Below are 14,842 nucleotides of genomic sequence, written 5' to 3'. Positions count from 1 at the left end.
GAAGAAAGGCACCGTTATGTTGAACGTCGTGGCGCCCGGAAAGCTTGTTCTAACCTTGCAATCTATACCACCGTTCGTTGTAGAGACTATTTTCGCTTTGACGCTGACCGTGCTCTTGGCTGTACCACTCATCCTTCGCGTTCAACATTCTCTAGTACGTGCACTTTGGTTAGGCTTGCCAGAATTCAATCCAAGTACCTGCGTACGTTCGGTGTTTCCTTGGAATTTCATACTGTTTCCATTTGCCATTGAACGTACTTTACGTGAGTGCATTTGACGAGGTAATTCAATTGCGAGGGTGATCCAATTATAAAGAAAAGTAAGAGAATAATTTCAAATGTAGAGATAAATGTATGATAAAAAGTGGAGGTAAAAAATGTAGAAATTGACAAAATTAGATTATGATGTGAAAAATTGGACTCGTAGCTTTAAAATGTAATCATACATTTAAGAAATATCTCTGTATTTTTCTTTGTAAATGAGGAATTCAAGGGACATCAAAAAGATAGTATAGACGCATTTTTCCAAATTGATTCTTTTATACTCCTTTGCTACGTAACAATTAGAACATGGTATTCAAAAAGTAAATGATTTACGTATGAGATAGAACAAAATTAAACAAAGAACGACGTTTTGCCAACTTTTGAAGCATAAAGCCCCTAATTACATCAAAGACGAAAGATTTCCAAGGAACCCACCGTAGGAACGAAGGCATCTCCGAATATTTCCCAAACAGTCCCTAAACGAATTATCCCCAAACATCTTTTCCCTTAACCTTATCTGTGAAACGATATACCATAGCAATTCCTTGTACCAGTATACACCACACAACACGCGACCTAACACGTAATCCAATCAAAAATCCTCTGCTTTCGTTTCTTGCACCCCTGCTTCGTCGTACGTTCGTTTGCGCACACTGTCGGAATATCCAATGCCTACACCGTGTGGCAGCAGGATAGCTCGACGAAACTCACCACGAAGACCTGGCAGACTCGGCAATGTAACGTGCACAAAGTGGAACAAAGTGGAGATCGCGTGGTGACGACGCATTATCCAGTCTCGACGTTCGACTCAGCCTCGAGCTCGAGCGCGGATTTCCATTTGGAATCGGCTCGAAAGACGATCTCGACGCCCATTTTGCAGGCGAGTGGTGACAACGTGAGGACGGAATATTGGAACGCTAAAACTCGGGCAAACGTGCAGGAAGCACGAGGCAAAGCGGAATCAACGACGAAACAGAACGACACGGTCCTCAAAGAATCTTCATCGTTCGTCGCCACAAATTCTGAATTACCAATCGTCGACATATCTGCGTTTGATTACGACGCATATCGATTCCAACTGGTAGAGGCTGCTTTGAGGAAACAGTACGACGATTATCAGCCTCCTGGAGACGTCGTGTTGAATTCTATTCATTTAAATAATAATGATTCGACGGTTGCTATCAGATTGAACGATCGGTACCATCATAGTCTGTTTGACTTTATCGAGGAATACTACGATGCCACGAAGGGGATGAGCAAAAAGGAGACAGAGTACCTCCATCCGTTGGATCATTTTTTGATAAAGGGGACGCAAAAACCGGAAACTGTTGAGAAGGAAACGGAAACGAAACATGTGGATGTAGTTAATGCTGCTGGTCAAGGTGAAAGATCGCCCAGGATTTCGTTTTATGATGATACTGTTAGGGGTTCGATGCAGAGGAGACAAGGTATGTTGTACGAGAAACTACGTTGTGTAACGTTGTTGGGATGGTTCTCGTGAGAATATGAAAAGAGATAAATCGGATGAAAAAGGATGCTGGAGTATTTAGTGACGTTTCGTTTACACTTTTATCGAAATAAAATAGTCGGAGAACATGTCGTTAATTACAGTTTAGTTTTTCTGCGAAATAAACCGTCTTTCGTTACTTTTTGTTACCGTTTCTTGCTTTATGTTCAGGGGAACTCGTTTAATTCTGCAAATTGATTGTATCAATTTAAAAGTTTGTTAGTATCGAAGGTCTTAAATATTTTGTAACAGTAGTAAGAAAAGCTTTTTTAATAATTAAACTCTTGCAATTTGCATCATATTTCATCTAAATTCAGGTGTACTATTTTCTTCAATAATGCATAACATCAATCTCTAATAACGATTCTAACAAATTCTTTAAAAACCCACGGAAAACGGTTAAAAGTGCTAAAAAGAAAAATAATCGTTCACATAAAAATGTAAATGAAAAGTAAAAAAAAATATTTTAAGTAACTGCCGCTTTTTTCACGTAAATTATAGACTCTATAACGAAAAGAAACTTAAGACCTCTTAAACCAAGACCATCCAGCGCGGGTGCCGATTCAACGACGTCGAGAAGATCCATGTTACAACGATCTTCAGGCAAGAAGAACGCGACGAAATTCTCAAAGAACAATTCGAGCACGGATTCGGTCAGCTCGAAACGAGACACGCTCTCAGGCTCGCAGAAATGCGAAGACAAACGACAAGCTCTGTCATCCATCGATGGAGTTGAAAGAGAATCGATGAACTGTATGACGATCAGCTCCATCGACACGGAAAGCATCCGCAGCGAATCCAGCAAAGCTCGCGATGACCATTCCGGACGATCTCGCGACTCTTCCGTTGCCTCCAGGCGGTGTACTTCGGAGAAACCTCAAATTCTGCCTTGGTTGACAGGAAACCCGCGGGTATCCTTTAACCAAAAGTACGGAAACTCTGGCAAAACGTCATCGAAGATGTTCGAAGCATCGTGGAGAAGCTCGATGATAAAGAAATCCAGCTTCCTGAGCAAACAGAAAACCAGCAAACAGTCTGATCGTCAGAGTTCAGACTACGTCGATCAAATGTCCATGGATTTACCTGCGCTGAATACGAATTTTGATAGATCTGACAAGGATGGATCAAAGCTCGATGACACTAAGTTGAGTAACCAAATGGGCAAGTTGGAAGTAATCAAAAGCGAAACCGAAGAGTTACCAAGGGTAGATTTTCCCACAAGTTCCACGATTGATTTGTCTTGTAAGAAAAACGATTCTTTGGGCCACGTTTCGAATCAGAATTGTCCAGCAACGAACGCCGCTGATAAACAGCGTTCGCCAACGAAGAATTTGTCCGAGCGAAGCTCGCCAAGTAGTCAAGTGATCGAAACGATCGACTCCTTGGCGGAGATTACGCAGCAGCCTCTCGGAGAGCCAAGGTTAGCGCAGACTAGGTCGAAGAAGACGAGGAACGACGAGAGCATTAAAGAGTGTTCGAGAAAGTCGTCGACGAAACACGACCAGCCGGAGAAACTTGGCAAAGTTTTGAGCGACAGGAAACAAGACTCGCATACTATCGGCCCTGTATCGGCGAAACAACCACTGAAATTGGAACTTTCTACTGACACGTTTCTCCAACAAGTGCTTCGTGAAAACATCGACGATTTAGGAAAGTTTAAAAATAACGAAAAACGAAAGGAAGCATCGAACAAAGAAAACGAGAATATTAGAATGTTCAAAAAGGACGTTAAAAAACATCAAGAAAATCAGCAAACGAATGTGGATTCGAGTTCGGCGAAATTGAATGCGTGCGGGAGGAAAAACACGATCGATTCGTTTCGAAGTAAGAACGAGGAGAAGACAAGCGACGTTAATAGAAGAAAAGCTTTCGGCGCGATCAGAAATTTCGGATCAACGAACACTGCTAAAAGCAACCTTTTGAATGCCGGTAAGCTGTCCTCCATGTCGAAGAGCTCGCAACAAAGAACGACGGGCTCGAGGCTGAACACCGGTTTGCATGATAATGTGATTGGCGCTCGATCGATGCAAATCAGGTCGAGCAAGTCCCCGATGGGCGAGAGGAAGCCTTCGAGGGATGAAAAGCCGGGAAGAACCGAGGTGAATCGGCCGGAATTGAAAGAAAGTGGTCCCGATGGCTTAAAACTGCCTCGTCGTGACTCCAAGGCCGGCATAGCGATGCAGGTCGGATTGAAGAAGTATATCAAAAAATTGAAACGAGTGCTATCCGATCGCGACAACACCGATATAGGCGAATTGGCATCTTTGAGCCTTACCGACGCCATTTTGCCGGATCTAGAGTCGACTTTGTCGTCTGTCGAGGTGCAGCAAGTACAGGATCTGTTGAACATGGCAGAGAAGAAAAGTCTGAATTGATGCAAAATAATTTGTCTGGAATGAAAAAGAAGGCTTTATGATGGTTTCTTTCTCTGTTTCCCTCTGTGTATATTATTATATATTTTTTTAATATTATTGGAATTATTGTATATTTAGCTTGAGAACTTTTTACGAAGATGATGATTTTATATTTGATAGCAGGCTGATTCTATAACCTTTGGAAATGTAATATAATTTGGTATAATATAGTTTGATATAATTTAATGCAGTTTTCATTGATTTTGGTGATTTGGGTGATTTTATCGTCTATGTGTTCATCCGATTCGTGTTTTGACTAAAAGTAAATCTTTAAGGATGGTTTGTTTAGTTACATATTTAGATTTAGTGGATTTAATATCTTTTAGCAAGCAAGTTTAGTTTGAATATTCTTCTTCATAATATCATAAACATACAATTTAAATGTCTGCTTGAGAAGATGAAGTGAAACTAAAATGTAGGAATTGGATGGTGGAAAGGTTCTTGCACCTGTTACCATTTTAATTAAGTCATTCAGATAGTTAGGCTGTTATTTATGACAATAATCTCGTCGCATGGTAAATTCGTGGTTGTTCATGAAATATTAATAGATAATATTAAGAATATATACATATATATATTTACATGTACTAATTGTAAGACGAAGAATTTCTATCTCTTATGTTAACAAATATCTGGGTACGTGTGTATTTTTGGTAAAAAAATTTGTATTTTGCAAAGTGCTGTAAAATGAAGTATCTTTCATACATTGTCGTAATATATTTCAAGTTATATTTATTATAATGTATTTACATAGTACACTATATTAATATAATTTACTAATATATAATGTTAACATAATCGTACTGAATAAGAGATTGATAGAAATGATTATCTTTATAAACAAGATTAAAAAAATTAAGTTTCTAGATATATCAAGAGCAGAAACATTTTGTTCAATATTATAGTAAACGGTATAAATTAATTTTGTACATGTAATATAAAAAATGTAGCGACTCGAAAAATAGTCAGCGGAGTACTTTTACAACATTGTGCTTTTTAAAAGAAAAATGGAACAGATAAACGTATTCTACGACACATAGATACATTTAGTTTATCACAGGCAACCAATCATTTTTCAATTGCAGTACGATCTACATACATAGTACTTTATATTTTCCCTTCGATATTCATGAACACCAGCTTTTTGAAAACCTGTTACGCAGGATTCGCATACTAGCATCAATGGCAGCGTTCTAAAAAACATTTAAATCCAGCTAAAAAATTTTGGAATCAAACCTATCGGATATTATACAAAAGTTATGTTACCAGCAAACGACGCTAGAAGAGTTCGACTCGATACATATTACTATCTCTAAATACAAATAAAATCGAATTTTAGTAAAATAATTCTTTTTACCTATATTCTTCTGTAGATTTTATATCTATATACAGATATAATTCCACTCATATTCCATTCATATTCATACAAACGAAGCTTTCTATTTCATCTAATTTCATTCGTTAAATATCTATATCTCGATATTAAATAGATATCGAACAATAATGTTTTATTTCATTGATATGTTTATAATATCGTATCTCATTACTCTTTGTTCGTTTGCAAAAATTATTAGGTTATTTAGCAGGATCTTCTCGCGCAATAATTTACTAACTAATAATATTAGTGAATTGACAAATTACACGTTGTAGGTTATAAACTTGTCTTACGCAATTTACAAGCTTACGCGAGATAGGATAATCAGATAACTTGTAATTTATAAAATTTAATTTTGCTAATAACCAAACTTGTTGGTACTAAGTAAGGGGATTTATTACTGTTGATAAGGGCTATGTTTTATATCACACTGTGAAGATTAAAGCATACCGTTAAAGTATAAAATATCATAAGTATGCAGCTTGATAATAATCTCAAATTCCATTATTCGTTTGCAACTCAATTTGCTCGTATACTTCTTCTCGCATATATACATATTTACACACATAATCATAAACATTCTTTTGGTGAGAATTTATCCGTTCGACATTCGTGTACAAATTCCATTCTTTGCGAATTAACTATACGAGTCTCGTTAAACGATTCTAACTGTTTTAGTGATTTATGTGTCGTTGACAGTCGTCGTGTCAACGACGAGCCTATTAATAATGCATAGCAAAGAAAGAGAACGATGTCGAGGGAAGACCTGGAGGTCGAGACATAAACTGCCGAAGAAGATGGTCACGATTGTGCGTGCTTGCGCGAGCCAACTTTCCACGATGACACCTACTTGCGGAAGACGATCAGCTCGCGGCTCTTCGTATCTCGATATCGTCTGCAATCTCGTTTAAGCTTTACGACACGGCACTTAACGTTCAGGCTGCCCCTGCGATTTTCTTTCCGTGGCTCCCAAGGGGTTCGTGGCCGGAAGCGAACTTCGTCTTGCCAAGCAAATATTCGATGCTCCGGCGCAAACAGAGAAAGTGAAGATAATCGACGATGAGCTTTTTACTTTCAAGATAAAAAATGAACACTTTTAGGTTTCACAATTGAATCTTTTATCTGTGAATACATATTTCTCTTTATTTTTTGTTATCCTTTCTTTACCATGGTTTCGTTATTATTTTCTACTGTAAAACTTGTTCTTTGTCCTATAACATATTAACATTTGTAACATTTTATATAACATATTTGTTACATATTACATCTGTAACATATTATGTAGTGTGTTACGTGTACGTACGTAGCATGTAAAAATATGAATCACTATTGATAAGCATAAATTTCCGTTTCAATCTTATGCTACAATTTTTCTTACAATGTTAAAACCCTCTTTGTTTGTTGAATCGAAACGAAGAATGAGACACACGAGCTCTAAAACCGCAGCAGGTCTAACAAATATATGTACATGATTTCTCCTAGAACATTAAGTATATTTCACCTAAAACGAGGACGAGAAATTCCAACGATCGCTAATTTAAAAATTAATGTACCGTTAAAAATCACGGTTGACCGGAAACGTGTTCTATATAAAACAGCATGTAATATTCAGAGTTAAGTTCATACCACACAAGTATAGAAAGAAGACTGAAAAAGAAACACCCAGCAGATCTCACAAAGGATATAACCTAACAAACACGAAGATGGTACCCCGCTGGGGGTAGCCACCCACAAGATAATCGAACAGCTAAAAAAATTCACCAAATGTCCAAATTGGACAAATTGTGAATTGAAATTATTAAATAAAAAAAAAAAGTTCATACGAAACAATAACTCAGAAGATACGAACTGGTACAGTAACAAGGCCGATGACGATTAAGAAACCGTGCTTTGAGAGTCAGATGACTTGATTAATATTCGCGCGCGTGAGCGCGTTTATGGAAATCGTCGAACAACTGATTTATATCCCTGTGTCCGCTTCAGAATTTCGCTTCAGAAGAGCTTACCATCGTGCCATTAACGATATTCGGATTACGCGACTTCTTGCCGTCGCATCACGTCGGCATTGTCATCTTAATCGTCTCACGGCGATGATCTGGCGATGTTTTAGTTTTGATTTTCAAACCGAAAATCGTACGTTTTTCATTGATTACGATAAGAAGAAGAATGATAACAAACAAGGTATTTTGAACAAGTCCGTTTGAAGATCACACGAGAAAAATGTAATTTTTGTGGATTAATTGGTAAAAATAAAGCATAGTAATTAAATAATAATAATTAAATATTTGATAAAAATAAATTTTTCTCAAAGTCTAAAAAAAATCGGTTCTGAATGGGATAAAATGAGAAAACTAGAAATATATGCCATTGGCAAGTTGCCAAATAATGGGAAATCCAAAGTAATTAATTTACGAGCTGAAAGTAAAAGTAATTATATGTTCATTAAGTATGTGTATAGTATTTAATTGTTGCCCGACAATTTCATTTCCGTAAGTACATATTAGGTCGAAAAATAGGTGGAACGATCGATTATTTTCATTGTACGTTGCATAATGCCGTTAATTGCAAATGCACCCGCGAAACGAATCGCTAACATGTGTTCATGAGAGAGCGTGCACCACATTTTATCGGCCATCTAAAATTCTGTGCAGTGAATAATTCTAACACCAATGAAACCGATGAAATAAAATTTGTAGCGCGATGATAATGTACAATGTACAGAACGCCATTTCAGTAAATATTTTAAATTTCATAAAAAGGATTACGCTACAGCCAAAAATGACTTACTTTCGTTTGAAAACCATTTTTTTATTTATAACGCGGTTCTACAATTTTTTTTTTTTTTAATCTATATCGTGTTGATATTTGTGTAATATTTTTATATAACCGTAAAAAAATGATAGCGTATATTTTTCTACATTTTTATTAATTTGTGTAATACTTTTATATAACCGTGAAAAAATAGATAACGTATATTTTTCTATATTTTTATTAAAATATCAAAATCAAACGTTTTCGTCCATTTTTCTTATTGAATTACATGATTAGACTTTCGAAACCTGTCTATAATCTTACATTCCCTCGTTGAGTTACGCTATTCTCACGGTTTTCAAGAATTCAGTCGCTACAGAATGGGGGAATTTGAAGACCTTTGAGTTTTAACATGCACGGAAAGTTCTTTCGTCCAAACGTAACAAAATTGGAGGGTGTCGAAACAGAAAAAAGATGTAATTTCCAAGTCTTCAAAATAGGAGAAATATTATGCTCTTGTTATAAATGTATTTCTCATAAATCTCCAATAATTTTTGCTACTAGTAATTAATTAATTGATTAACTTTATTATTTTTATGAATATTATATAGCGCTGTGTAAAATAGTATTTAATCTAATTTATTTTGCTTTTTGCATTTTCAGATAAATGTAAAAAATAATTAGTGGCAGTAAAATTAGTTAATAATAATAATAATACTAAAAATAATGTATCTAAACTTGCAAGTAATACTGCACATACTTTAACATAATTTTTTATATAAGAAAAAACTGGGAAATGAAAAGTAAAAAATTTCCAGAAATATCCTCGCTTCCTTTCTTCTCTTTATTTCCCTATATATTTTACGGGACACTCTGGACAAACTAATTTACAATGGCAGTACATTCCTCTAAGTGCAATAGCAGTAGCAAGAAGTTAATATCCTACGCGTATGAACGCTTATGAAAGCTGGTACTGATCTCACCTTCGATAGCGAAACTGTTATCTGTTTCTAGCATCTGTAGCGAGTAGTACAGAGTTAACTAACTACATCTGGAAATCCTCTAAAGTACTAAAATACACTAAAATAACAAAATACAAACATTAAAAAGAATCCAAATTGCAACTTTTTAACAAACATTGGAATCTATTATATTACACTGCGTCAGCATTCGCTCAAAAGTTTGGAGCACCCTTTGCTTTTTGACTGGTACAAAATTCTTTGTATATTTCTTTGAGAAATGAGAATACATAATCACGATTATAAAAAAATAAATAATGCAATACTATGAATAAAGTTTCTTTTTAAGGGCATTGTTGAAATTATTGTTTATCTTTTAGCGAATATTTCGTTTCACTTGTTCAATTATCAAAAGTGAAAATCTTTCTGAAACATTAAAAGCTGAAGTTTCTTTGATATTTCACTTTGTTTTTCGAACTTCGTAAATATAAGTTGTACTCGTATTTCACGATAGAAACAACAAAAAAGAATGAAAGGTAGAGAAACAGTGGAGAAACGAAACATTGATGGCTGTATCTGGCGAGAATAAATCAGTAAAAGAAGGATTTAGGTATCTGCTTGAATTACGGACGCCAGTGGTTAATCGGATATCGATCGACGTTTAATGATTTACAATCAGAAAAAAGCAAGTCATCGAACGACGGAACGTGTTTTTTTCGTTTGTTTGTATGTTCGTTTTCGACAAGTTGTTCCTATACAAAATCGATATTTTGACAAATGACGAGCCATTTTATTTATGACAGAAATCTTAACAAATCGCTGTTGGATCGCTGCAAAGGTAGTAATTATTTAACGACGACGATTTATACGAACTATCGAGATTAGTATGTGTAAATTTTATTCGGATAAAAGTGATTAAATTCTCAATGAATCTTGAGTGCAATGGTAATTGACTCCTTTTTATAAAGTTTTGCTAAGTATATTTCTGTTTTTGTACTCTGGAAAATTAAACAACCGTAAATATTAAAAAATATAGGCAATATCGTTGTATTTACAATGAAATATTTCTATACGTTTTCGCTTTATTTTATTTAAGAGTAAACGTTTTCCGTTTTCAGGTTATTGAAGGATATAACGAGTGGAATATTTAGTAAATATTTTATAGAAGCTGTTAATGTTTCGTCAATTTCTGTTAACTGTGCTCTGGTAATATTAAGCAATTGCAAAGCTTTAAGAATTTATATGTTATAATTAAATCGCTTAAATAGTAATAATAATATCGGTATACATATTGTAATATATTGAAATTTGAAATTACATTGAATCTAATTAATGAGGATAAATTAGTAGTAAACCCTATGATAAAGTTTCGAAAAATGAACCACTTTTCGAGAAAGGAAGAAATTAGCTTTAATTTAATTCGAGATAATTAGTTGGGTAAAATACATAAAAGTGATTATCAAACTTTGAAGTAATATTAATTTTCCTGAAACTTAAAATCTCATTTGCACTTCTCGAAGTACTTAAAATGATCTGTTGGGATAACTATTCATCAGTAACGTGAATATCATGATCCGAATATTTCAGATGTTCAATATCGTAGAAAGAGTAAAATATGCTACATTTTAATCCAGGATATGGCAGTCTTATGTATCATCTTCCAAATATTCAAATAATTTTTTGAAAACTTACAAAACTAAATTTATCATTTCATAACGATTAAATTCCTTGAAATCTGCAACGAGTTCGAAGCAGATCTTCAACATTGACACTCGTCCACGTTCCAACCCGATTACATCGCGTCTCACTGTGACATGGTAATCACCATATGACACGCATTGGGTCATCTAAGAAAGAATTCCAGTAGCTTGATCCCGCGACGATAGACATTCCGTTCTACTTATTCGCAACCACGCGATAAGCAACGCCTGCTTGTATATACACATATACACAAGACACTTCTAGTTAAGCGAACACTAGAAACTTGACCAGACAATACAATATCCACTTCCTCCTGCAGCAATTGGCCGTTCAGATCGCTCTACGTTACGATGACTATCAATGAGTTAGTTTATCACGTTGCTCGTTTGTCGATCAATAGGTTTGCTAATGGTCTGTCCGTAAGTGCTCAGCTGAAAATTTGATCAGCAATTTCCAACACGTATTTATTCTCTATCTTGTTTTTAGGTACTATTTTAATTTCGTGTGTACGATATAATATAATAATGAAGAGATTTATTAAAATTTATTAAAAATAGAATAAAATAAAAGTCGAATAAATATAATTTAATACAATAACAAAGAAACTTCTTAACATTTCTATTCTATTTTAAAAGAAAAAACGCAAAAGTTATATTGTCTTATAAAGGAAAATTACGTACAATGTGTCAGACACGCTGAAAATTCAGAAGCACCGATTTACATACGTAAATTTCGCTAGAGCCCGTAGTAGCGCCCTAAAAGCGTCGGCGGAGAAGTGTCCTTGACTGGTCAGATTTATTGTCCCGCCTTATGCTTCATTCTTTTTACCTCTTTCTTTTCAACAAATTTAAATACTCACCTTCCTGGTTAAGATTAAGGTTGTCTTCTCGATTCAGATCAAGGTCGAGAGTTGGGTTTAGGAAGGTCATTGGATGTTAAAATCAATTAAATCAATTGTTCGAATGATTCTTTATTTTTCGACGTCTCCAGTGAGCTCAATTTGTGAATGTACTCACTGCAGCAACCTCATTGAAATTACAGGCCCAATTTATTAAGTGAATTGGTGACATTTCATCGAAATTCGTCGTTTCGCCATTTTTGTGTGACGACTACAGCTACCTAATCACAACAACTTCTTGACACAACCTCCTTTTTGTTAAAAATCTATTCTACAATTAGACATTATGGTTAAAAAGAAATTGTTTGTATTTTCAAACTAGAATAAATGATTCATGTTTTTATAGACTAAGCAACACAATATTTTTATTATCGTCTCTTATACAAAGCAACAAATACAGAAATAACAAGAAAAATAAAACTCCCTCTATACGAACCTATAGGCGGACAAGTTGGATCATATAACAAGGTCATTTACATAATAGGAGTCCGTCTGTTTTTCCTCACTACCTATGACCTTTCGTCAAGATAATAGTTCAGCTAAGAGAATTGTTCATATAAGAGAATTCCACGATACATTTACATTTAAATACATAATAAAGTTGCAAACTTGTATCGAGTGCGAAGTATGTTTCACTGTTTACATCTTATTGTTAAACATTCATATAAGTAGATTGATGCTCGACGCTAGTTCCAGATAATAGTGGATCAGCTAGAATTCAATTAATCAGACACTATTAAAATTTCATTCGTATAAACGGAGTTTACATAAACGAAGTTTCATTGCGATACTGTGTTAAAATAGTTCGAATAACTGTATCTTAACGTGGAAATGGTAGTAGAGTGGAGGAAGCTGTGTGAGCCGCGACCTTGACTCGGCTAATACCGACTCAGGCTATAGACCAACTGAGACTAACCCAGATAATTTTGTTCACAGATCGACACGCGAGACAATATCAGCTTCAGCAGTTGCACGAGCAACAGCAGCGGCATTCTTCGAGGACTGACCACGTAATATCTTCACCAACGACTCATTATGGCAGAGGCCGTGTCGAGACGAGAATATTGCCGCGGCGTAAATGTTGCGTATAAGAAGATCGATTGTTTGCCAACGAAACACGCAATAACCGAAAGTAATTTAACTGTTAAAGAACGGCCGGTCTGCAGCTCGCACATAAATTATGTCAAGAGTTCCTCTCACCGAAGGAGTAAAGCAGGAAAGCAGAAAAGGTAGAGAAGGCTACTAGTTCGTTCCTCGCTTTAATTAAGTCTAATTTAAAGTCGGTTGATTTCGCGAGGCGCACCACCGGTCCGCCACTTCCATTCAGTGGATCGACAGTGTTCCGATGAGTATTTCCTTTCCTCACCAAACGAATCTTGAGTGAACGGTGATCTTTGGCTTTTAACCCTTCGCACTGATAGATTGCGTTGTAGCAGGAAGTTAAAAGCGAACGTTTGTGCTTGAAACGGATCAAATTTAAGGAGATTGAAGGATTGAGTGGTATTGATTAGGTAATGTTCTTACTCTTTAATTTTCTTTCTTTGTATTTTCCTGAAGTACGGTAGAATTTTATTTAACTGAATCCAAGTATCTTAAAGATAATATTTATGTTCTATACCATGTGTGTGAAGGACATGATGATCGTGACATATAATATCAGTTGCCCTGATGCTTCCTTGGTTTATCAATGAAATTAAAGTATTATACTTATTATATCTATTTAATGAATTCTTACTTGTTTCTTGCAAATTTGATATTCGGTATTGTAGTTTGAATTAATTTCGTGAAAAATCGTTTATTAGCTTCAGTTTACAAAGTCCCTTTCAATAGACTTTTATTCTCATTTTAAACAACTGTGTTTTTAACTGAGGATATTTAAGAAATTCTACATTTAAAAAGAAAGAAGACGAAATTACTTTAATTTCCATTATATTTTTTTAAGCAAATATTCTTCACGAGCTACTTGCAATTAGTCCTGCACCGACTTTTACTGTTGACCTGCTTCTCAGACAACACCAAATTTAATTAAAATTTATAATATCTTATTTATTGTACTGCAAAAATGTTTTAGAAGATGTTTTCGAACGACTAAAACCGGTTATTCTTTCCCAAGTATTTTCAACAAAATTCCCGTTCTTCTGTTTTTTAATTACGACACATAATATCCTACTCATTTATTTTTAATGCCATTGTTATTTTATTCCACTTCTCTTTCTTAATTAGTTTAATCTCACGAACTGAAGGGTTAATTCGGAAAGATCACGAATCTCAAAGCATCGTACGAACAATGCATCGGTCTAGATTCTACACTGTATGTTCGTAAATCTACACGCTGCACGTAGATTTATTACGACTACATAATTATTTTGAAACAATTACTGCCATCCAGCACTGCCTTTTACAAATTGTAATTAATAATAAGTTCTTAAAGCCAGGAAAAAGAAAGAGAATGAGCTCAGTAGAGGAATTTCAGAGGTGTTTCTTTTTCACTATGTCTTTTTTTTTTAATCTTTCTTTCTTGTTCTTTGTAATATACATATATATACATACATGTATTCGATACATAAATTTTATACATTTATTTTATCTTAATGTCGTTAGGATTACGTTACTCTTTAACAATGATATGCGAGTGGCGTGGAGGGGTATCAATAAATAATAAACGAAACTTCGCATACATTAAATCGTTCCCTTGTGTTCTTTCTTTTTTATCCTTTTTTTTCTCAATTACAATACTTAAATGTAACGCAATCTAGCTTTCCCCTTAGTGTGTTGTTAACTTCCGTTCCATCGACGTCGTCGATCACGGAGCAATCGTATCCTCGTTTGGAAAAGAGACAAAAAGTGCGCATATCGAACGCGAACCGCAGTTTCGATTGCCATGGAGAGGAACATTTGGTGCAGTGCTACTCGATGATTTATTGATTTCGCTGCAGAGAGGTAATAGGCGTATTTTTTTCTGTTTCTCCTCGTT

The 14,842-nt window shown here is 35.1% G+C and overlaps 2 protein-coding genes across 2 annotated transcripts in view; both read left to right on the top strand.

The window, feature by feature from the left end:
- The window catches only part of LOC122568825 (fibrillin-1-like), a 217,991-nt gene extending 203,781 nt beyond the window's left edge, over nucleotides 1-14,210 (top strand). Inside the window, exon 21 of the mRNA XM_043729029.1 lies at nucleotides 12,805-14,210. Within this exon, the coding sequence (XP_043584964.1) occupies nucleotides 12,805-12,959 (155 nt within the window). The 3' untranslated portion in view covers nucleotides 12,960-14,210. The remainder of the gene's footprint in view (nucleotides 1-12,804) is intronic.
- LOC122568824 lies at nucleotides 17-4,145 on the top strand. Its single transcript, XM_043729027.1, has 3 exons — nucleotides 17-154; nucleotides 952-1,711; nucleotides 2,272-4,145. The coding sequence occupies exons 1-3, from the start codon at nucleotides 17-19 to the stop codon at nucleotides 4,143-4,145; spliced, it is 2,772 nt and encodes a 923-aa protein (XP_043584962.1).
- Nucleotides 14,211-14,842: the final 632 nt, after the last annotated feature.

The sequence above is a fragment of the Bombus pyrosoma genome, linkage group LG6 (assembly GCF_014825855.1).
Source record: "Bombus pyrosoma isolate SC7728 linkage group LG6, ASM1482585v1, whole genome shotgun sequence".
Classification (NCBI taxonomy): Eukaryota; Metazoa; Arthropoda; class Insecta; order Hymenoptera; family Apidae; genus Bombus; species Bombus pyrosoma.
Note: the sequence above shows the minus strand (reverse complement) of the source record. Positions and strands in the feature narration are given on the sequence as shown.